This window comes from Triturus cristatus, chromosome 8 (assembly GCF_964204655.1).
Source record: "Triturus cristatus chromosome 8, aTriCri1.1, whole genome shotgun sequence".
NCBI lineage: Eukaryota > Metazoa > Chordata > Amphibia > Caudata > Salamandridae > Triturus > Triturus cristatus.
This window is the reverse complement of record NC_140591.1, coordinates 1,177,394,164-1,177,418,196: the sequence shown is the minus strand read 5'-3', so window position 1 is coordinate 1,177,418,196 and position 24,033 is coordinate 1,177,394,164. Positions and strand designations below refer to the sequence as shown.

General features: G+C 45.7%; 1 protein-coding gene and 1 long non-coding RNA gene across 3 annotated transcripts in view; one reads left to right on the top strand and one right to left on the bottom strand.

The window, feature by feature from the left end:
• Positions 1-1,280: 1,280 nt before the first annotated feature.
• Positions 1,281-22,560, bottom strand: LOC146805564 (uncharacterized). 2 transcript variants are annotated; one of them, XM_085622839.1, is made up of 2 exons: positions 21,361-22,560; positions 1,281-4,296 (listed from the first exon to the last, which is right to left on the bottom strand). In XM_085622839.1, the coding sequence occupies exon 2, from the start codon at positions 3,929-3,931 to the stop codon at positions 2,369-2,371; it is 1,563 nt and encodes a 520-aa protein (XP_085478965.1). In that variant the 5' UTR covers positions 3,932-4,296; positions 21,361-22,560; the 3' UTR covers positions 1,281-2,368. The 2 variants fall into 2 exon arrangements, with proteins under 2 accessions (XP_085478965.1, XP_085478966.1); XM_085622840.1 differs by lacking the exon at positions 21,361-22,560 and adding an exon at positions 15,501-15,776.
• The window catches only part of LOC146805563 (uncharacterized), a 79,366-nt gene continuing 76,749 nt past the window's right edge, over positions 21,417-24,033 (top strand). Inside the window, exon 1 of the long non-coding RNA XR_014967858.1 lies at positions 21,417-21,497. This is a non-coding gene — a long non-coding RNA (uncharacterized LOC146805563). The remainder of the gene's footprint in view (positions 21,498-24,033) is intronic.

Sequence of the window (24,033 nt, the reverse complement as noted above, 5' to 3'; positions counted from 1 at the left end):
TCCAGATAATCCATAAATTCCAGATTAATAGCTTTTTCAAGAATTTTTGTAGGTAATGAGAAACACGATATCGGGCGGTAATGCTTAACCTCCGCGGGATCCAGTGTAGCTTTCTTCAGGATCGGCCTAATACAGGCCTTTTTCCATAACTGCGGATAGACACCAGAGCTAATAACCTCATTTAAAAGAGGTGTCATATGGACGCTGATTTCCTCAGAGACCAAATGCATAATCGACGGAGGACAGGGATCCAAGGGCGAGCCTGACTTTGTCAGTAACAGCATATAATTAACTTTCTCTGCCGCTAAGACAGAGAACTCTAACAGACTGCTCTGAGAGGGGTTGTCCTCCAGGGGATTTTCATTGTTTTCCATTGACGTCAGCGCTGTCTTTTGCAGTTCGTCGTACACTGTCTGTACTTTGTTTTCGAAAAAGGAGGCAATTTTGACCACAAAGTTTTGGTCCGGTTTAAAGTGGCTGTCCTGCGGACATTTAGCTAAGGCTGTGACTGTTTTAAAAAGCTCCTTCGAGGAGTTTTTGGCTGCATACATTTTTGTTGTAAAATAAGTCGTTTTAGCACATTTTATGGCTGCCTTATATTCCTCCAGGGCTAAATTATAGTCCCTTCTACTCTTTTCACTGTAGTCCATCCTCCAAAGTCGCTCAAGACGCCTACATTTGGCTTTTATAGGTCTGACCTCAGTCACATACCAAGGTGCTGATGCTTGGTTCCTTTTGGGCTGCTTGGTTACTTCAGGGACAAGCCGGTCCACTAATGACCTGATCCAGTCATCAAATGTAATTGCTGCAGCATTGGAATCAGGCATAGTGTTAGGGGGGTTCTCCGCCAGGCCTGTTTCCAATTGTTTTTTTTGGATATCTTTCCATAGGTGGGATTTGACCAAAAGTGGCTTATTCCGCTGATGTCTGCTAATTCTAGGGTTATCAATGTTAAAATATATTGCATAATGATCGGACCATGGTAGAGGCGTTACGTTTGTCAGTTCTATATCCTGGTTATTAGTAAATATGCCATCCAGAGTGTGACCTGCTAAGTGTGTGAGCTCCAATACTAGCTGCTTCAGCCCATACCCTGCAAGATTGTCCACCAATGTGGCTGTTTTAGAATCATTGTTGGCTTCTAGATGGAAATTGAAGTCCCCTAAGATAGTAAACGTCGGGGTGTCAAGGTGTCGTAAATAAAATATTACGCTCTCATGTTGTCATAATTTCAATAAGATCATGCATAAAGCAAGAGGCTGAGTCTGTGGTATCTGGTTCAAAAAGGGCTTTATTCCAATAACTCGAGTCAAAGGGAGAATATTACCATCACCACAAGGGATCCGGAAGGGACTCAAAAGTATTCTCCAAACATTATTCACAGAGTACAGTATATATACATCGGAAACAAAAAGAGCAAAAGAGAATGAGATAAGAGCATGTGGGCGTGTAAGTAGGTGTGAAGGTGGGCGTCCATGTGGGCGTCCACTTGGAGATAATGGGTAATTTGTCATAGGTGGGTGGATACCTGGAGGGGGTTGCGTGATCTGCTGGAATTGTACTGGAACTTTGCCTTACTGATGCTCAACTCGAGCATGACGTGTACCTGACGTGGGGAGAGGTTGCTATGCAACCGGAAAGTCTGGAAGTGAGGCCTTCAGTGAGTGAGGCCTTTAGTGTCAGGACGACCAGCACATCTTGTTTTATCTGATATCTGATGTCTGGAGCAGGGACTGATTTGTGACATAGGTTGCTCATCACCAAGAGCCGATGTGGCATCTATTTCTTCATTTACTTCATTTATTGCAGAGGCCTTGCATGGGGGCTATGGGCTTTTTACTGACGTGAGCTTTGCAATCTCACAAACAGAGACAGTAAGGCTGGGTTCCCTCCTTGCAGATGGGTCGCGTACATTTTTCCTTCACCAGGCAGGAATGCGGCTCGGTAGGAGTAAGCAGATAACCGTGCTTAATACTGTCTAGGCACCTTGTGACAGGGCCCCTTTGGCTGAGGCCCAAGTGTGTAAGGCCAAGGATACGCAGCTGCAGCTTTCTGAACGTCTGAGGCCTGAAACCTCTGTTCGGGTCTAGCTGAGCCACAAACACGGGTTTTTATGTGGTGCAAGAAAACATGATGCAAAACGTGTAGGCCTCAATACGGATTTGTCGTTTCTCTCATGGGGGACTGAATGATGGCAGGCCACGTTATAGCATACGTTATAGCATAAGTCAGGATAGGAAAGGCCATGGAGGGGAAATGCATAGGTTACATGCATGTGCACATAAGCGTTGGGGGGGGGCACATGGGGACATATAGGCCTCATATATTTTTATTTTCCTCATTCCCTCCTTGTACCCTAGTGAACCCCCTATGTAACGTCTATTTTCATGAGACAGTCGATCTGTTCTTGCAGCATTATTTTTCCATTTTCAATGCTCTGTAAATGGGGATGTGAAACACATGCAGTAGCACACAGGCCGCAAATGGCCGGGCCACACTGCAGACATAGGCAACAACTGAATATCATTAATAGTATCAACCCACAGACGGTCAACACTTTCCATCCCCAAGCCGATATCAATCCCCAGAGCCAACCGGACCATGTCCACGTGCCTGGGTCTTGATGTATGCTTTGGGCAATCTTGTGGAGCCTTGTTATTGCTTTGTATACAGACGGTGCGTTATTAGGTATGAAAACGCAACAGCTAGAACCGATGACCCTACAAGCCCCGCCCCTATCCGCCAGGATGACGTCAAGAACAAGACGATTCTGAAGAACAACCAGTCTCATAGCATACTGTTCCTGGGTCAGATTCCCCAGGGCCGATGCAGTCACATTAGCAACTGTTTCTAGAATCCTTGTTAGCCTTCGTATAAGTTTACTATTCTGGACGGGACCTATGAAGAAAAAAAATCCTTTATTGAAATCTGTATATTGCTCCCAAGCTGTCTCAGTCTGGTCAATGCCAGAGGCATCGAGCCCTTGTCTGTGTCTGACAAGTGTGAGCTGAAGATCTTGGTGATAGCTCGATGGGGCCAAGAAAACGGGTGGTAGGAGAAATGATATGTAGCACGTCCCACCCCAGTCCAAGGGCAGCTGCACATAGGCTGTCTGGCCACAAATAAAGTAGGTGTGTCGTGATGCTCTGAAATAGGACTTTCCTTTGTCTTTGAATACTATTATGGTATTACACTCGCTGTGCCCCAAATGTACTGAGCCTTCTTTTCTGACACACAAGTTCCCTTTCACTGGCAGAACAGTAATTGAAGGCGGACCTGACATGTGTTGGGGCTTTACGTTCAATACTATGAAATCGAGGGTCGCATTTCCTTGCAGATACTCTTCATTTTCTAGATCTGTACCTTTCATTTGGGGAAGACCCTCTTCATCTGGGAAACATACTTCGTTCATGACTTTATTCAAGTTACCCCATACCCACTCGCCCCTACAATCTTCCTCTTGACATTCTTTGGCATCACCGTTGATGGATGTCATTAAGGCAAACCATGCTCCGCAAGAACCATTATGGGAAAAAGGAAAAGGGAAAAGAGGCAACACTCCCTTTACCTTCTGATATGGGGGAAGTCGGCCACAGACCCAGCAGTCTGTAGCATTGCTAGCCTGATGTGAATGGTGCAGCATCTGAATAAAGGTATTGTTGCGTAAGGCAAGTCGATACGATAATTCATGGGATGGCAGATCACTAAATGTGTGTTTTGTGGTATCATTAGTGGAGGAGTGTAAAAGTGAGGCAATAGGAGGAAAAATAGCATGTAGTATTAAGCTGATACTTATTATCGTGATACATAGAAGAGATAGAACAATCAAAGTAACTATACATCTACCACGTAATAATTTACAGTATTTGCTTTTCATCCTGCTCTTTCTCTCGTTCGCTTTGTTCGAGATCTCATGCAAGCCAGAATACATGTTCAACCGCTTCACCACCTAGTGGACTTAATCGATCAAACGGGTTCTGACTTATGGGATCTGAGTTTCGCTTTATATTTCTGCTGCGGAGTCTCCTCTAGCAAAGGGGGCTCAAAGTCCGAGCAGTCAGTGTTCTTTTTAAAAGTACAGTCGTTCCCGAAGTAGCGTTTGCAGTGGTGAAGGTGTATCCAACCTTTCCGTCCCTCGACTTTCACGGCGGTCCTTGTTGTTAGCAACACCAGTTTCGGCGTTTTCCACCTCGGTTCAAGAGGACTTGATCTATCAAAGTTCCGGATTAGGACATAGTCACCAGGAGCGATTGAGTATTCTTTGACCTGGGTGTTGTCAGGGAAAGCGGCGGCAACCTGCGAACGACAAGAGAGTAGTGCAGACATCAAGGAAGCCAGGTAATCTGTCAGCATGTTACTATCAACATCAGTAATCTTTTTAGGCATTGGAGTGCCCCACATATTCGGTGGTCTACCGAAGACCACTTCATAGGGAGATAAGCCTGTTCTAGAATGAGCTACCATTCGCATGTAAAAGAGGGCAACTGGTAGGGCTACCATCCAATCCACGCCTTTGTCTGCGCAAATCTTTGCCAGTTTTATTTTTAAAGTCTGATTATGTCTTTCTACAAGGCCTGCTGCTTCAGGATGTCGCACACAATGGAACTTCCAGGTATACCCTAACAGAAGGGACACTTGTTTCATGAGTTCAGAGGAGAAAGGCTGACCGTTGTCGGAATATACGACACGCGGTAATCCATAACGTGGGAAAAACTCTCGTACCAATTGTCTGGCGGTAGTTACAGCAGTGTAATCAGGGACTGGATAGGCTTCGGTCCACCTGGATAATGAACATACTACTACCAGGACATATTTGTAACCTCTACATCTATCCATTTGGATATAATCCATTTGGAGGACCTCAAAAGGATGGTCAGGTGGATGGAATCCACCTTGTTCCATTGGAATGCCTTTACCTGGATTGAATTGGCAACAGATCATACATGTTCTAACCTTTTGTTTCGCTGCTGCACGCAGGTGCTTGTTGAACCATATATTCTGTAAGCTGTCTAGCATTGCTTTCTCTCCTAAGTGTGCAGGACTATGTGCAGTATCTATGATTACTTGTACCATTGAATCAGGTAGAAACCATGTGGAGTGGCCCTTAGTCATCCAACCCTGATCAGTCAGTACCCCTCCTTGTTCCGACCATTTCTTTAATTCATCTATAGTAGCATGTGTCTGTATGTCTTGTACATCCTTAGAAGGATCCCTGACTGTCATGGCTTTGGACACTGATGGTACCTGTGACTTTGTCATGTCTAGTGGGGTCTGAGCTGTCTGTTTAGCAGTTCGGTCTGCCAGATCATTGCCTTGGGAAATGGTATCTGTGGCTCTAGTATGTGCTTTACATTTTAGGATAGCTATGGCTGTTGGTAAATGTATCGCTTCCAGAAGGGCTTGAATAAGGGGGCCATGCTGTATCTTGGCCCCATGAGAGGTCAAGAAACCTCTTTCTCGCCAGAGCACCCCGAAATCATGAACCACCCCATATGCATATTGGGAGTCGGTGTAAATGTTTACTTTCAGGTGCTCAGCTCTTATGCATGCTTGTGTTAGGGCGATGAGTTCTGCTGCTTGTGCTGACAATATGTCTATTCTTTTAGTCTCTATTATTTCAGTATCAGTAGTTACTGCATATGCTGCCACTAATTCTCCCGCCCCTGTCCTCATGCATGAGCCGTCAACATATAGTGTTAGGTCGGGGTCTGGGAGTGCAACGTCTGTCAAGTCTTGTCTGGGCTTAGTCACGGTATGTATTACTTCAACACAGTCGTGTAGTGAATGGCTTTCTGTATTGGAGGGCAATAGGGTAGCGGGATTTAGTATGTTGCATCGTCTGATCTCTATGTGTGGTTGAAATAACGTCAGCTCATAGCCTGTTAGTCTAGCTATAGTCAGGTGTTGGGTTTGTGTCCGGTTCAAGAGAACCTCTACTGCATGCGGTACTTGTACTGTCAGAGGGTGGCCCAGCACTATCGAGTCACTTTGTCTTATGGCTAAAGCCGTTGCTGCAACAGATTTTAGGCACGCAGGCAAAGCCTGTGCTACTGGGTCCAATGTACTAGAAAAATAAGCACAGGGCTTGTGTTTTCCTGCATGATCTTGTGTGAGGACAGATAGTGCTGTTCCATCCCTCTCTGTCACAAAAAGCATAAACGATTTGCTGTAATCAGGGATTGCTAAAACTGGTGCTTGACATAAAGCTCTCTTTAATTCTTCAAATGCCACATTATGTTCTTGTGTCCAGGGGAGGACTTTAGTAGAAGCTACCTCCTGTGTCGTCAACTGTATTAGGGGCTTGGCTATGTAAGCATACTGGGGAATCCACTGCCTGCAATATGAAGTGAGGCCAATGAATGCCCGTACCTCCTTTTGTGTTGTGGGCTGTGAAAGACCTGAAATTAATTGTATGCGCTCAGGTGTTAGTCGCCTACCCTCCTTGGATAGCAAGTGCCCAAGGTACGCCACTTGCTGTTCACAGAATTGCAACTTCGAAGGGGACACTTTGTGCCCCTTGTCAGCCAGGAAATGTAAAACCATCAGGGAAGCATCTTCACAATCATGATCCGACCGTGCAGTGATGAGAATGTCATCAACATACTGTATCAGTGCTGTAGAGCTAGGCATATGAATACTATCAAGTTGTCTTTTCAGAGCCTGACTATAAATGCTAGGACTTTCCGTGAAGCCCTGTGGTGCTCTTGTGAATCTGAAGCTGCGACCTTTTAAACTGAAACCGAAAAGATATTGGCTGTCCGGATGTATCGGAATACTGAAAAATGCGTTCTTCAGATCTATTACTGTAAAGAACGTAGCATTCGCATCAATGGCAGTCAATATCGAAGAGATGTCCGGGACCACAGGGTACTGTGGTACCACACATTTGTTTAATTCTCGCAGGTCCACAACTAATCTATATACAGGTGGTATATTGGGGTCAGTTCTTTTAAGAATAGGAAGGATCGGTGAATTACATATGTTTGAATCAGTCTCAATCACCACCCCTTGTGCAATCAGGTCATCTATTATTTTCAGCAAACCTACTTCAGCCTCAGGTGGTATTTTGTATTGTCTGATCCGTGGTAGCACTACACCTTCCTTGAGGGTGACCTGGTGTGGCGTAATGTTCATGTAACCTACGTCAGTTGGGCCTTGTGCCCATAGGTGCTGTGGTACATCTCGGAGCCTGGTGTCAATTTCTTTCATTACAAAATGTCCTTTGAAATCACGTAATTACAGTCGCACTCCTTCTGGTGAGCAACAGATTACTGCTCCTAGTTCTTTCAATGTCTTTATACCGAGCAAGTTTTCCGGACATGATTTAGTAAGTAGTAAGTCCGTAGTATGTATCAGTGGACCAACTCCTAAGGAGACTGGTTCTGAAACCTCATTAACGATAGGTCTACCCGAAAATCCCAGGGATACACTCTTTGAGCCCGAGAGGGGTGCCCCGGGCACCTCGGAATGACTAATGGTAGTTCTACTGGCCCCAGTGTCAATCAAAAACCTTTTATTTTGTCCCAGTAACCGTGCATTTACATAAGGACCCGCTTGGTCCACAGGAACTGGAATGAGGGGCAGGTCGAATTCCCTCTCTGGGCAGCTTCATGAATATGCCTGGTATTCTGGATAGTTATTTTGAGCGTGCTCATACATTTGTGTTGTGGCTCGGGTTGGTGCAGGTGCATGGACAGGCGGTGGCGGCGGTGGAAACGTGTCTGATGTCTGATGTGTGTTACTGTCCTTGGGATGATATTGACGAGGCTTTGTTTTACCAAGCGCTATATTGTTTTTCAGCACTGCACACTCATGTACGAAGTGGCCTGGCTTCTTGCAATAATTACAAGTGCCACCATTTTGTTTTGTGCTATTCTTGTTCGTGTTGGTATTTGTGTTTGCCGGTGTCGATTGGGCAACCAGCATCTTCATCTTTGTGTCTTTCATGCGTCTCTTTTCTTGGTCATGTTCCTCTCTAATTCTGTTCTGGTGGTACTGTAACATCTGTAACATTTGGGAAGGGCTGTTTGCTTGCCAAGTACTCTCGTGTTTTTAAAGGACAAGGGTACCCCTTATGCGAACCTGGGGTGATACAATGTGGAAGAAAACAATGGTTCGGGATGGCCTAAGAAGGTCCAGTGCAATGAGAAATCCTTAGGAGGGCGGATGATTTGGTATAGGTTCAAAGACTCATACGGGAGAATAATACTTAATATAGAGAAACAGGGGACAGGAAAGGTCAATATATGACACTTATTTATTGTACATAGGTTGAATTCAAGTGCTCACATATTTAGTGACAAAAAGCCTGACATGCAGGTGAGGGTGGACTCTGCATTAGAACACAGCAGAAAAGAACTACTAGAAATCCGAGAACTAGAAAAGGCAATCTTAGAATTAGATAGCCTAGCAGATGCCAAATCAGCCCTAGAAAAACTAGAACGCACGATTGTTGACTTCCAAAACTTTGAACACCATAAAAAGTCAACCAAAGTGACAAAAGACATAAGGAATTACAATAAAGAACAAACCTACCCCTACCTCAGAGAAGACTTCTTTACACAAAACAATCAAGATCAACAGAGGTATCCAACAGGCACTTGGGGTAGATTCAGAAACAGGCAGCCGGTCACGTTCTCCACCTCCTCTCTAGAATCCGAGAACTCTGACCCCGGGGAAGGCACTAGCTCCTCTACATACAATCCCAATTTTTTAGAGAGAGGCCAAACATTCACAGGGGAGAGACCAAGAGGCAGAGGGAGAGGCAGAGGGAGACCCAGGTACAACCTCCCCCCAGGGGAACGACAAACACGCAGGAAATTCTACCAATGGGGGTACCAATACTAACCCCTCCCCCCTCACCTCCCTCATTCAACATGGACCAAATGCCTATTTTTAACTTATCCAAACATCAACTGGCCTCAACTGACATTGCCCTACTTAGTAGAGGTCTGTCTTTTGTCATCACGGAAAAACCAAACTGGTTTGATATCCACACCGAAATTCTTCAATTTTTTAGGAAAGTAAGACTTAATGTATTCTTTCAAGATAAAGACACAATCACTAAAACTGACATCACAGGACTGCGACCCAAATCCACATTCAATCCGCCTAGTGGTTCGATGCCCCCGGAAGTTATTGCCTTTGAACATCTTGTACTTAAAGATTTCAACGACATAAAAACCAACTACAGGTTCACTCCCTTTAATGTTAGCCTTGAAGAAAGACAGAGCCTCAACGCTCTAAAAAACCTGGACGATGTGGTCATAAAACCCTGTGACAAGGGAGGCGGTATCGTCCTACAGGACAAAACCGCCTACGACAATGAAATTCAACGCCAACTCAAGAACACGTCACACTATGAACGCCTTATGCGCAACCCCCTTCAAGACATCAGTGATCTCATCCTCACGGTTACCAAAACGGCTCTAGAAGAAGGCTACATCAGCAAACACGAATTTTCCTTTCTAAATAACAAAAACCCTAGGACTCCAGTCCTATATACTCTTCCCAAGATCCATAAGAATCTGGAAACTCCACCTGGCAGACCCATCCTTTCTGGGTGCGGATCAATTCTAGAACCCCTAGGGAGCTACATTGACTTCTTTATAAAGAATATGGTACAAGACACTACGACATACGTTAAGGACACCACTCACTTTATCAATCTCATTGAATCCCAGCCCTTTGACCCCCAAACTGAACTCCTTGTCACTCTGGACATCGAGTCACTATACACCAATATTCCTCAAGACAAAGGCATAGAAGTTATCAAAAAACATCTCAATCTACGCCCAGCACCACATCAGGTCCCAACAGAATTTATCATCTCACTCCTTGAAATAGCACTTACCAGAAACTATTTTATGTTTGAAGACCAGTACTACAGGCAATGCAAAGGCACTTCGATGGGGGCCATTTTTGCCCCCAATTTTGCCATACTCTTTGTTGACGACATTGAAAACAAGTTCATTCTCAATAACAACGACCCCTTCTTTAACAAAATTTGTGTTTGGCGCAGATACATAGATGACGTATTCATGATTTGGTCTGGCACTGAAACCGAACTCCAACTATTCATTGCTTGGCTCAATAACATCCAGCCGGATCTAAAATTCACCTACAATTTTGACAACAACAAAATTGACTACTTAGACATCACGGTCAAGAACTCCGAGGGCGTACTCTACACTACCCTCTTCAGAAAACCGACAGAGCGTAACACCCTTTTACAATACGATAGCTGTCATCCTAGGGCTCTGAGAGATGGCCTACCCTACGGACAATTTCTCAAAATTCGTAGAAATTGCAGGTTCAAAGAGGATTTCTTCCAGGAGGCTGAAATCCTGTGCAAGAAACTCACCAACCGGGGCTACCCTAGACGTCTAGTAAAGCGCTCAATGAAACGAGCATGGTATTCACACCGTGAATTCCTGCTGCAACCCAAAGAAAAGGCATCCCTCAATAAGATCACATGCGTCACTACCTTTTGCCCAGTCAGCAACAAACTTACCAAAATGATAAAGAAACATTGGTCAGTACTAGGCCCCTTGGAACTTAATACAGGCACCCCACTCTTTGCCTTCAAAAGAGGACGTAATATTAAGGACCACCTAGTTAGAGCTCAAAAACCAACGCACAAGGACAATACTCTACATTCTTTCCTTGGCCTCCCTCCTCTACAAGGCCACTATAAATGTAACAACTGTATGTCGTGTGATTCCACCTGTAACACCCAGTCTTTTGAATATAATGGCACTCAACACACTTTACAATTTTTCTCTAATTGCAATTCACAAAATGTGGTTTACTGTATTAAATGTCCCTGCCAACTGCTTTATATCGGACAAACCACGCAAAAAATCAAGACCAGGATCTCTCAACATAGGAGCAGGATCCGTTGCAAAATACAAACGGCACCACTGGTGGAACATTTTTTGGCCAAAGGACACTCTGAAACTGATTTCACATGGCAAGTGATTGACAGTCTACACCACAATCACAGAGGAGGAAATCAACAACAAATCCTTAACCGCATGGAATGCAAATGGATCTTCAAATGCCGCTCTATCGAACATGGACTTAACACTCTGGACGAATACAGAACCATTCTGTAACCACCTCCCGTGGCCCCATGTGCCACTAACTCTTGAAACTCCAGTCTAATTTCTTGCTTACCCCAAGACCACGTGTATGCATTTTTGTCCTTTTTTCTGCCATGCAATCGCTTATGTACTGCATTCCAATTGTACTATATTTACACACTTGAATGAAGACTGATCGCGCAATTACTAGAACCCCAACGCTGCTTGTCTATTAACTGTTGTTGCATTCTAATAATTGACCTAACTAATATTCCTTTAATTTCCTTTAATTTTTAGATTTTCTGTACTCCGCCTAAGACTTAGCAAGTCTCAAAACTGTCTTGTCCAGCGTTCTGGAATCATGCACTGTCCCAGTACTCAACAATCGAGCACATCCTTGCATGTTGCCTTTCCCAATTTCTATCGCTTGAAAACAGGCATCTAATGAGCCTACTCTCGATGCTGGGCCCTCGCGCGTCCCAACTCGCGCAGCTGCATTCGCTTCACGTAACCATTAGCAACCCTGTTCCTCAAATACCCTCCCCCTCCCACTACACCACCAGTCGCTGCGCGTACCTGCACGCATCCAGGACCTGCTCCACCCCCCGCGAGACCCCCATTGACTGAACCGTGTGCCGCCTGTAATGAGTAAGTACTTCGGCGTTTACTTTATTCACCCTCCCCTCTCTCGCGGCCTTAATATCCGCCTGACGGTAATCTCTTACTCCCCCTCCATTACAGATTAATTTCCCGGCACCGGAACCCCGCCTCCATACATTGAGCAGGTTGAACTAAGTCCTTCACTCCAGTAAGTGTCTTCCCCCTATTTCTGGCACAACCCCGTACTCTCGTGTATCCACACCGGACTACGTCGTATTAATCGTAATTCATTCCGTTTTCCCCAGGCAACTAGTCTCTTCCGATACATTCACTGAATTTTTCGGCACCGGAACCCCGCCCCCATACATTGGGAAGGTTGGACTAAGTTTGTAACTCCAGTAAGTGTCTTCCCTTATCCTGGCACAACCCCGTATTCTCGCTTAAAACCACACCGTACTATGTCCTGTTAACCGCAAATCACTCCGTTTCCCCAGGCCACTGGCTCCCATCGAGACTTTCACTGCTGTGACGAGCACACCGTTGCATCTTCCTTAACCGACGACAACCCCATTACTTAACCTTACATATGCTCAGTAAGTGATCCAGTTTATTCGCGCGCCCTGACGCCCCCTCCTTTCCTTGCTAGCACTTCTAATAGCTACCTCGCCCTTGTGACCCCCGGGTCTCTTGAAAATAACTTTGCAATTGCTTAAATGCTTCCATTTTTCTGGGCAGTAGACTGATCGGGTCCGTCACCATGATTTATTATTCCAGGTTATCAATTATCACCTAAATGAATCTGCATCACTAATTGGAGAACACTATGTACCTCACATTTGCTTGATTGTGATGCTATTTACAGTTCAGGGACTTATTTATGAGTTAATTATACTTGTTTATTTTTGCATTTTCCACATTTAGAGTTCATATGCTCACATTTGTCCTGAAGATGAACTCAAATAATTGAGTTCGAAACGTCGTCGACCTTACGCAACTTGAACCTTTTTTGTACTGATTTAACCAAGAAAAAATGGTTCTCTATTGTTGCCAATGCGATGTTCTTTTTTAAAGAGTCCACCCTCACCTGCATGTCACGCTTTTTGTCACTAAATATGTGAGCACTTGAATTCAACCTATGTACAATAAATAAGTGTCATATATTGACCTTTCCTGTCCCCTGTTTCTCTATATTAAGTATTATTCTCCCGTATGAGTCTTTGAACCTATACCAAATCATCCGCCCTCCTAAGGATTTCTCGTTGCACTGGACCTTCTTAGGCCATCCCGAACCATTGTTTTCTTCCACAATGCCAAGTACTCTCAACCTTCAGTACTCTATATTTTACCTCAGGTAAGGAATTTTCCACTAATTTGCTCACAAACAGATGGGGATATGAATCACTAACGGGCTTAAGGCCACTGTTGATAGTAAAACATTTCTCAAACCTAGAATAAAAGTCGCTAGTGTCCTCGTCTGGCTTCTGTTTACAAGCCGAAATGGCATCCCAGTCTTCTTTTTTGGTAATTAATAATCTTGGCAGAACTTGTACAAGGAGTTCAGGTAATTCTTTAGCTCGGGGACCCAGACCAACCCACGGGCCTCTTGCATTTTCTTCTGTTTGTAACACATCCCAGCTAATCTTGCTCTCTCCCACCTCCCAGTCTTTTTCTTTAAGTTTCTCGTAAATACCAGCAGGCAATAGTACTTTTAATAACTTTAGAACGTCCGCATATGTATATTCCCCTAAGCGGAGAATGTCTTTTAATTCCCTATGAAAACCCCCCGGGTCTTTGTCATGAGAGGGCAACATTTTTTTCATTTCCAGTATCTCTAATTTTGACAGAGGGGTGTAGACATACACCCGTTGTAGTTCATTGTTTGCATCCTTTACGGGATGTACCTCTCGTAGGGGGTTCAGTTTGTCGTAGGTCTGTCCTTTAACCTGCGGTGGAACGGGAAGCAGGGATCTAGTTACATATACTATATATTTGTGTCGCTGGTCCAAGATGACATTAATCAGTTCAGTACCCAAGTTCATCCATCTGTCTAGTATTATGTCGTCCAGCAACCTATACAATATACCAGGACCAGAGTACTGACTTTCATATAACGTTATTAAATGTTGGACCATGTAAACACCAGCTAAGCGCTGTTCATTCGGTGAAAGGCTCAAAAACGTCTGTGCAACGACATCATTATTATATAAATCGTATTGGGATACCAACAGAGTGGCTGATCGTGCTAATTCGAGTTCGGTCGGGGTTAAGGGCTGCTCATTACCTAACCATTCGTTCACCGCTTTGTCGGTGATTTGGAACAAATTTTCAAGAGGAAATCTCTTTTTTATAGCCGTACCCTGTTTACGGTAATTCAGGCCTTTGGGTTTCTCGAATCGTCGGGCATGGCCCACGTATTGTATTTTATCTTGGTCCCCTGCTTCATCATCAGACGATAAAGCAGCTTTATCGTGCGGTCCTGCTTCGTGTGATGCTATTATTGCTTTTCGGATTTTGGTCAACATGTGGTCTGTCTGTCCTGATTTATCATGCTGACCGGCATCTATGCGATCACTCCAACCAGTATAACGATGGTCTACATCCCCGTTTCCTTCGTCTTTTTCTCTGATCAGACAATTAATTAGGAAGCGAAGGATGTAATTTTTAACAACCACTTTTCTATTTTGTATAGCATCTGCTATGCTCTCAGGACCTTCCCCTGTTCTTATGAATGTGTACATTTTCTTTAGATGTTTATCCATATCTGGTAGTTTTTCCAGATCTGTGACTGCTCTTCTAAGCCGTAGTGAAAACACAAGCATCCTACCCTTTCCTGGGTCTGGATCATATATACATTCGGAGATGTCTACTTTTACTGTCGACACCCCTCCTGACGCTGTCCCGGATCCCCCCTCCTCGCCGTCATCGAGCTCCTGGAGCTGTTCTGGCGCTGGTGGTGCAGGGAAAGATCCGTCCACGTAGGCTGGTGGGGATTCCTCTAGATAGGTGTCAATAAACCTGTCGGATGCTGTTTTTAATTTGCGGGGTACTGGCGGAGGCACTCTGATGGGTCTTTCTACTGGAGTCACTTTTGCTAGTTCCTCTGAAAGGACGGGGTAAATACCAGCAACGACAGTATTCATTGTTCTTTCAGTCTGCTCTCTTTTTACTCGTTCCCCTTCCTCTCTTAAGTTCTGTTCTTTGGCTTTTTCTGATTGTTGCTTACTTCTCTCTATTTTGTGGAACTCTTTTTCTGTTCTTCTATGTGACTCCTTGCGCCACAACTCAATGGCATCTTTCTGAGCAGGTCTAGATTTTCTCTTCCATATCTCTTCCTCTACTTTCATAATGCTTTCCGCATCCCACGTTCCCGTGATAGGCCATCTATATTTTGTCTCTAAATCCTTCGTGTAATCTACCCATAGTTCCAAGAACAACACGGCATCTAAACCATGCTTACAGTACATGAAATGTCCAGGGGTGTCCCTAGGAGGAATGTTAACTGGTTTCTCTAGTACACCTTTTCTGGTACATACTTTACGTAGTTTCGAAAATAACGGCATGTTGGAATGTAGCCAAAATCAAAAAATCACAATAGCGCTGTAAAAACAAAAACTATAATAAAACAAACTTACATAAAACCTGACACATTCAAACCTAACTGAACCTGGCTATGACAATAACATTCATACAGTTATACCGGTGCACCCTGAACATTTTGAGATCTCTATTTCCTATAACTCGTAAAGCATGCACTTGAACATACAGGTCTCACAAGTGAGAACCCATCTTGATTGCAACCCCCATGAGAAAACTCACCGGGAAGCGGAACTTGAACTTGAAAACTTGAAAACTTGAAAACTTGAACTTGAAGTCGAAGGCCTCCGAAACTTGACGCTGCGCGGGGAATGGCGTAACCTAGGTGGATCTCCAGAAACCTCGGACACAGCTCTCTCGCAGGTGGGCTCTGGGTAGGACAATCTGCGTTCCTCACCGCCTCGTGTGGATGCCTGGTCGCAGTCCGTCTCCTTCGCTGGCCTGAGGGAGTTGGCGGGAAAACCCGCGACGTGCGCACTTGAAGTCCGTCACGGCTGTGGAAGGGGGCAAAACTGGACCCTCATCTCCGGCGTGTGGGGAAAGAGAATAGTCCCTGTTCGGGCGCCATTATGTCGTAAATAAAATATTACGCTCTCATGTTGTCATAATTTCAATAAGATCATGCATAAAGCAAGAGGCTGAGTCTGTGGTATCTGGTTCAAAAAGGGCTTTATTCCAATAACTCGAGTCAAAGGGAGAATATTACCATCACCACAAGGGATCTGGAAGGGACTCAAAAGTATTCTCCAAACATTATTCACAGAGTACAGTATATATACATCGGAAACAAAAAGAGCAAAAGAGAATGAGATAAGAGCATGTGGGCGTGTAAGTAGGTGTGAAGGTGGGCGTCCATGTGGGCGTCCACTTGGAGATAATGGGTAATTTGTCATAGGTGGGTGGATACCTGGAGGGGGTTGCGTGATCTGCTGGAATTGTACTGGAACTTTGCCTTACTGATGCTCAACTCGAGCATGACGTGTACCTGACGTGGGGAGAGGTTGCTATGCAACCGGAAAGTCTGGAAGTGAGGCCTTCAGTGAGTGAGGCCTTCAGTGTCAGGACGACCAGCACATCTTGTTTTATCTGATATCTGATGTCTGGAGCAGGGACTGATTTGTGACATAGGTTGCTCATCACCAAGAGCCGATGTGGCATCTATTTCTTCATTTACTTCATTTATTGCAGAGGCCTTGCATGGGGGCTATGGGCTTTTTACTGACGTGAGCTTTGCAATCTCACAAACAGAGACAGTAAGGCTGGGTTCCCTCCTTGCAGATGGGTCGCGTACATTTTTCCTTCACCAGGCAGGAATGCAGCTCGGTAGGAGTAAGCAGATAACCGTGCTTAATACTGTCTAGGCACCTTGTGACAGGGCCCCTTTGGCTGAGGCCCAAGTGAGTAAGGCCAAGGATACGCAGCTGCAGCTTTCTGAACGTTTGAGGCCTGAAACCTCTGTTCGGGTCTAGCTGAGCCACAAACACGGGTTTTTATGTGGTGCAAGAAAACATGATGCAAAACGTGTAGGCCTCAATACGGATTTGTCGTTTCTCTCATGGGGGACTGAATGATGGCAGGCCACGTTATAGCATACGTTATAGCATAAGTCAGGATAGGAAAGGCCATGGAGGGGAAATGCATAGGTTACATGCATGTGCACATAAGCGTTGGGGGGGGCACATGGGGACATATAGGCCTCATATATTTTTATTTTCCTCAAAGGCATGACTCAAGAAAGGTCTGAAGTGCAAGGCTGAAGGGGGGCCGCGCTCCTGGGGGTCTGTAAATGAGGAGCCCAAAAAGAGCAAGGTGTTATTGCTTTTAATGCTAAAGGTCACCGCCTCCGCTTCCAATAATGGCACCAGTTCGGTCCTCACTATAAACTGGGACCTGTAGATTATAGCAACCCACTCCCCTTTTTTCCCCACCCTGTCTGCGCAAGCTACCTTATAGTCGGTGGGTAGAGCCACGTTCCAGTCTGGTTCAGAGGCACTGTTCGCCCAAGTCTCTGTTAGGGAGACAAGGTCAGGGTTTATGAGTTGTGTCATGCATTGTAATTCATATCTGTGTATCGCCATCGATCTTGTGTTCAGTAAAAGGCACCTAATTCTGTCAGTACTAGAGCCCTGCGATTGCCCGGGATCCGCATGTGTCAGCTGAGGGTCTGGGACATTGTCCCCTAAAGGTCCTTGGGATACCCCCTCCCAATGGTACAGTGCTGGCTTTTCTTCGGTAACGGTGGAGGGACATTGCCCCCACTTTCCTTAGCACTTATGTATTTGATCTGGTGAGACAGGGAAACTAAGCCACAGGAGTTGCAACTAGTTATACAATTAATGTCACAGTCTACCAGTAAGTCAGGATTTTGGCACTCACCCTTATCAGGCTAATCTGCAGCTCACGAGCATATCTTTTTGACGTGGGACGGGCAGGGGTTTTGGCGCTCGGCGCTCTCCGGGCACTGACGGGCGCAGGCCGGATTGCCTTTGGCGCACCATCAGCGCGCGCGCTGTGCGCACGCGCCTCATGGTCGCAGCATCAAGCAATTTATGGTTTTTGCCACAAACCAGTAGAGCGCTAACCTATCCTGGTGGGTCTGCTCTCACAGACTGGCACCGCCAGTAGTGCAGATAACTAGCCAGCTAATGACTGAGAATAATTAAAACAGAGTATTTTTAATCCAACAATTTTTAAAATAATGGCTACTAAAGTGCATGTGCACGGCTAATATCTGATCTAAGAAGGCTCAAGCGTCAGCATATCACCAGCTGCGTGGTCGCAGCATCAAACAATTTATGGGTTTTTGCCACGAACCACTAGATCGCTAACCTATCCTGGTGGGTCTGCTCTCACAGACGTGCACCAACAGGTTTTTAAATATCCAGATCAAAGACAGACTAGAGTGGAAAGGGAGATCCTGCAACATACTAGAAGAAACTACAGATCATCAGATGTGTCCTTCTAAATCCATTGGTGATGATCTGATGATTACGCCATGCACTGGGAGAGTATTGATTCACAGGAAAGGACACCTCTTTGATTCTTTGGATCAGCAGAGTCGCGAGGACCTGCCATGAATGGCAGAATCTAGACTGAAAGGAATTCGGAAATGAATATCACATGGGTAGGTTCAGATGTTGTCAATCCAGTCCAGCAATACCAGCAGGGACATGGATATCTGATAATCTAAATGCTTTAAACAGTGTGTTTCTGCTTCCCATACATTTCCACAAGCCTACCTACTATTACCAGCTCCTATAACTGGAAAACTTGTCCTCAGTAGAGGGTCCAGTGGGGTTCCATCTGACTTTTTTCCTGTGGAGTTTGAAGTGATGAGTTTTCCCACCCCTGAGGTCGGCCAGAAGGGTCCTGCCCTCTGCTGTAGGGTGTGAAGTTTCCTGATGCTGTAATGGCATAATAAAATGATTTCTATCCTACTTGTATTGGTATTAATGAGGAATCTGAACAACCTAAACCATAGGATTTTCTCTGATACATCTTTTATTGTTTGGGTTTTCAATGGAGAAACAAGAGGAGTCATTGTGGTTGGTGGTGCAGATGTCATCCTTGTATCCTGCATGGCCGTAGAAGTAACAGACTAACCATTGGGTATACTCATTTTTACATCTTTTTCTCAGGGCCCGAAAGTGGCCTCCCTGGTCTACAGAAGTCGCTTACCATTCTTTTGGTGTTCCATGCCCGTGAAAACCTCAAGGCTGTATGTGGGAAACCTTGAGTGGTTGACTGACCCGGTATAGGTGGAGTCCCTTCTCCTTCGGACCCACCTGTTGATGTGTAATTGATGCATGTGAGTCAGTGCTTTAAGGATATGTAGGGGAAATATCGAGTAATTGACCAACCAGGTGGGGGGACAGGGGGAATGCATTAAGGGTATATGGGAGAAATCTCATGTTGTTGTTTTAACCGATAGGGAGAAGAATGTCCTCTCCTTAGAACACACCTGCTGGTGCGTAATAGGTGCAGTCAGGCTATCTCCTCAAGATGTTCTACCCTGATTAATTATCTCTCTTATTTCAGGGCATGCACTCTTTGCATGCCCAATACTCAAGTATATGATCATAACGCCATGTTCAGGGAGGGGAAGCAGTCAGCTGTACCGGCCATGGAAGGGTAGATGTTTTTCCTTCAAACACAATGTTGATTGCCTTGAAGTTGATGGAAATGGGTGCCATGTATTTGCTTCAAGGGGGAAAGTCCGCTGCCTGCATCAAGAGAGTTTGATCATGTCCACATACCCAGAGCTTTAGGCGGGCCGGGTCTCACTGGTGCTGAGCTCCTGCAGTTTTTTAAAGGGGGCCGCGAAACGGGTCTCTATCGGGTTCTATTTTGTGCCCTGGACCAGGCGGTCCGTTTTTTTCCGGACAGCAGTGACAGCAGGCACATTAATGTGCACTGCTCACACTGCTCACTTCTCACTAGTGGAGAAGTTACGGCATGACGTCATGCCTGGTGAGCATTGTAGGGGAAGGGAAATCCTTTATTTTATTTTTATTTTTTTTATTTTAAAGGTTTTATATAGCGCTGGCTAGACCCAGAGGTATCAGAGCGCTTTACATGAGTAATAAGATCATAGTTGCAGGTTACATCGTTACAAAGGTTACACAGTTATTAGAGCATGGCAACATAGTTACTTGTAAGGTCGAGGTAAACATTAAGCACATATACATAAGGGAAAAAGCAGGCAAGGGGAGAGATTCAGGGGAGGGGGGTTAGGAGCAGGGGGAAGTAGACAGAGAATGAAGGAGGGAAAGAGGAGGGGAGGGTGAGAGACACAGCGTGGAAAGAGGAGGTGGAGGGCGACAGGGACACAAACCGGTAGACGAGTCAAAGTTACGTCCAAGTTCAGTAAGCTGTCATCCTAGGGGAAGTGGTATCATTTCTCCATCTCTGTTGCGAGAGGCTCCCTTTAAGCAGTGGACTCTCTCAGAGGGGTCTCTGAGACTCCAAGGCCTACATACTAGATCCTTCCCCAAAAAGGGGAGAGGGAGTGCTTTGGCAAGGGGTGCCATACCATACCTCAGTTGTGAGTGGCTCCCATGGCGCTGTGGACTCTCTCAGCGGGTTCGCTGAGACTCCAGAGTATAAATATTGGATCTTTCCCCAACAAGGGGAGAAGGAGTGCTTAGTCAAAGGGCACAAAGGACAGAGGGCTAGGAGGTGTAGCAGGTAAGGGGAGAGATTCGGGGGAGAGGGGATAGGAGCAAGCGTTTTACATGAGGAACAATAATGTTACAATTTTACATCAGTGACAAGTTACATAAGTATCAAGAAAAGCATTTAAAGAACATAGGGGACAAGTTTAATGGAGCAAGGAAGGGTAAGGGGATAGGGTAAAGGGGTAGGAGGAAGAAAGGACGTAGGAAGAGCTGTGCCCACTGTCCGGCTGGGTAGGATATAGCGAGTTACAAATTGCAAAGGTTTCACAATAGTTACATAATGGATAGATAGGCAATACAGGAGTAAATTGATGACTCGAAAACCAGGTTAAGAAGGACCAGGGAGCTGGTAATCAACACGAAGGAGACAGCAGCGGGGAGGAAAACGAGACAAATGACCGAGATCCGGCTGGGTAGGTGACGGCCATAGAAAGTGCCAGGGCCAATCTCCCCTATAGCTGTCGGAGCAGCTCCACTGGTAAACGGCCATTCATGCGTTTAGGGCACCGCAAGAGTAGAGTGAGGATCAGGAGATGATCAAAAGACTAGAGTTCAAAAACTGGTGGTAGGCGCAGGGAGGATGGCATGGTAGGGGGGGAGTGTGGTTTTGGCAGCCATCATAGGGTCAGGCACAACGAGTCAGTTCGTCTCCTTGGTACAGTGGCTAGTTCTAGTTGCCACAAGCTCTGAAGTTGGTTAATATCGCAGAGCCAATAATCCTGGACGACGGCAACAAGGGACATCTACCTTCACCGGTGAAAGTACTATGGTGGGTGCCATTTTGAGGTCAGGATCAACGAGTGAAAAAAAGGAGTAATTAGCTGAGAAATTACAGTGGAATTAAAAGACTTAACAAAAGTCTTATTATGCGCCAGAAAGTTAACAAAACCCACATTGGGAATTACCTGCGAGTCCGCTGAGGATCCCGGAGATCACTACCGGACGTGCTCAAATGTCCTTCCCTCTGAAGAAGTAGCCAAGTTCGGTAGCAGCGGTGGAACGCGAGACTGCATAGAGCGGTAGAATCAGCAGGCATTTTGAGGTGAGGGCCAAGGTTTGGGGGTGTAGATTGCCAGCAGGAGCGGGGGCCCGCGGCATCGTGGTGCCCTCCTCTCAGTACCAGGCTCGGGGAGCTCCCGTAGCTCGGGAGCCATTTTGGATCATTCAAAGGTAGGGACATTGCGACAGAAATCTCAGCAGGGATCGGCCGTAGCAGAGCGAGACCAGACTCAAAATGTGCCGCCTGCATTCCGGTCCGATGAAACTTGAGAGAGGATGGTTCGGCAATGTGGAGAAAGCGCCGCTCACGAGGCTGGATTGAGGGTTCGCAGCATAGTAACAGATTCCGGGCGGCCACGAAAAGAGCATTTGGAAACAAGCAATGTCACAGTTTACTTTTAAATACTGATCTCCGCACCAGGACTTTGATGTGCTCCACGTCCACTATGTATGCCTAGATGAGCGTTTATGCTGGTGTCACCTTCCGATGCGGAGCGGCGGAGAGAGTGGTGTTCGGGCTGGCAGCCCAGGGTAGTTTTTCTTCACGTCCTGCGGGCTGTCCTTCACAGCCAGTTTTGGGGTGCCCACTTCGGTGTTTTCGCCGCCTGGTGTGTCCCGGTGTCCGCAATTTTCACATCGGGTGCTCAGCACTTTGTCGCGGATTCAACGGAGCTGGAACACTCAGCCAGGTTATTCTACAACAAGTCAGCTCGGGGTAGGCGCCATCTTGCTCACCGGTGCTCCGAACCGTGAACTCTTGATTCGGGGCCAGATATTCCGGTTAGGGCAGCGATGTTATGCCCAAGCGCTTCACACCATATTCCGAGGCCGATGTTAGAGAGATTGGTGACCATTTGAGTTGCCAGGGAGAGAGAAAAGCCTTGGAGGGACTCTGCCAATTGCAGTCAGTAGTGCCGGTCCGGGATCGGCTGATAGATAACCGGAGAACGGGAGTCGTCGAAACCAGTGACCTCCGTGTTGCAAAACTCAAGGCCAAAGGTGCAGAAATGTGAAATTCCAATTACTTGTTGTTTGGTTCGAATTCTTTGGCACGATGGGGTGGGTTTAACAGGGATTAATGCCGATGGCTATCCCTTTCCTCAGGAGCTCGCTGGAGGTGCTCCTGCTCCGTCGGCCATCTTAGTGCATCTTTAAAGGAAGTCATTTTCTCCCTGGATTTCCCTTCTCTTTTTGAAACTCAGGAGCAGCAACATTGCCGTAGTGTCACCAGGGCTTTAAGTGGAAGCTTTTTCAATATTGTATACAAGCCATAGTTGTTGCTTATTTATGTTATGCAACTAACAACCATTGACAAAGCCAATAGTCCTGACTTGTTGTAGGTATACCGGTACTTGTTGTATCATATATCTGGATGCAATGACAGAAACAGCAAAATACAAGTTGGGCAGCACAGATTTGTAGCTTATGTGTTTTTAAGCCATGCTCTTAATTACGTTGGCCACGCCGCTTTGAGAGACCCCCTAGTTTTTTCATCCCACTTAAAGCCCTGCACATACCTTTTTCGATTTCTGGAAATACATGATTTTGGAGTCTTGGGTCGCTATAATTTGCTTTTCCAGGCCAAGGATCATTGATGTGAATATAAGCAGGAGACCATGTAGCACTCCCAAGAAAAAACAGGAATCCTCACTGAACATAGTGTGCATGTTAGTATATGTTTTTTTTAATCAATGCTCTGCTCAGTAGGCTGCTTGTCCGATGCACCTCCCTTAAAATAAAAACGCACCACACAGTATTTTATTCTCTTACTGTAGCTTGAAAAATCACCCGTCTTCGCGGCTCCAAGGTCTCTTCCATTAGGTTTAATTGATTAGATAGGGGGGTTTATTCGCGTTCTTGTCAGGCTTTTCTTTCATGATCCAGTAGAATTACTGATGATGTTTCTCTCTTGCTACGAGAGGGTTTCTTGGCTGGGGATGGAAAAAACAACACGCCTGTAATGAACAAAACCTGGGAACTAATGCAAACTCTTGTTGACAAATGCTTGTCAAGACGAAAACCAAAGAAAGCAAAATCAATACACAGCCCTGCATTAAATCGCATTGTTTATTTACCGATGCTGCAGGTATTCTCCTGTAGGCCTCTGCTTGAAAAGCCGCTCCCTGACTGCCAACTAATTTCGGTTGAACCAGGAGCGCGCTTCATCGCCTCAAATGCGGCTCGCTCCCAGCCTCTTTAAATTCTTCTGTCGTCTGGTGAAAAAAAAAAAAAAAGGAAAAACATTCCTCGCAGCCTTCCTTTTTCTGACACCGTTTTACCTTGAAGGAGCTGAAACTACAAGTGAGTACATGACACCCGCAACGTCTCCGGTGTACGCGCTGCACGTTTGATTTATGACGTGACGATATAGGTGCACTTGACAGCTTTCAGAAGGAAGACGAGACAAGAGAGCTTTAAGGCAAGATAGGTTATCTGGGTAAACCTATCAGGGGCCGGTCCTGGGAGAACGGCGCGCGAGCGAGGCTTTGTAGAGCCCCGCTGTGCAGCGAGGCTCCGTGCCGAGCACATCCCCAGCTCCCTGACAGTTGTGTTCATCCTTGACTGTAATAACGAATAAA

What these genes read in the sequence shown, in the direction of transcription:
- LOC146805564 (XM_085622839.1), bottom strand. Translation starts at nt 3,931, where the DNA reads ATGTATTCTGGCTTGCATGAGATCTCGAACAAAGCGAACGAGAGAAAG.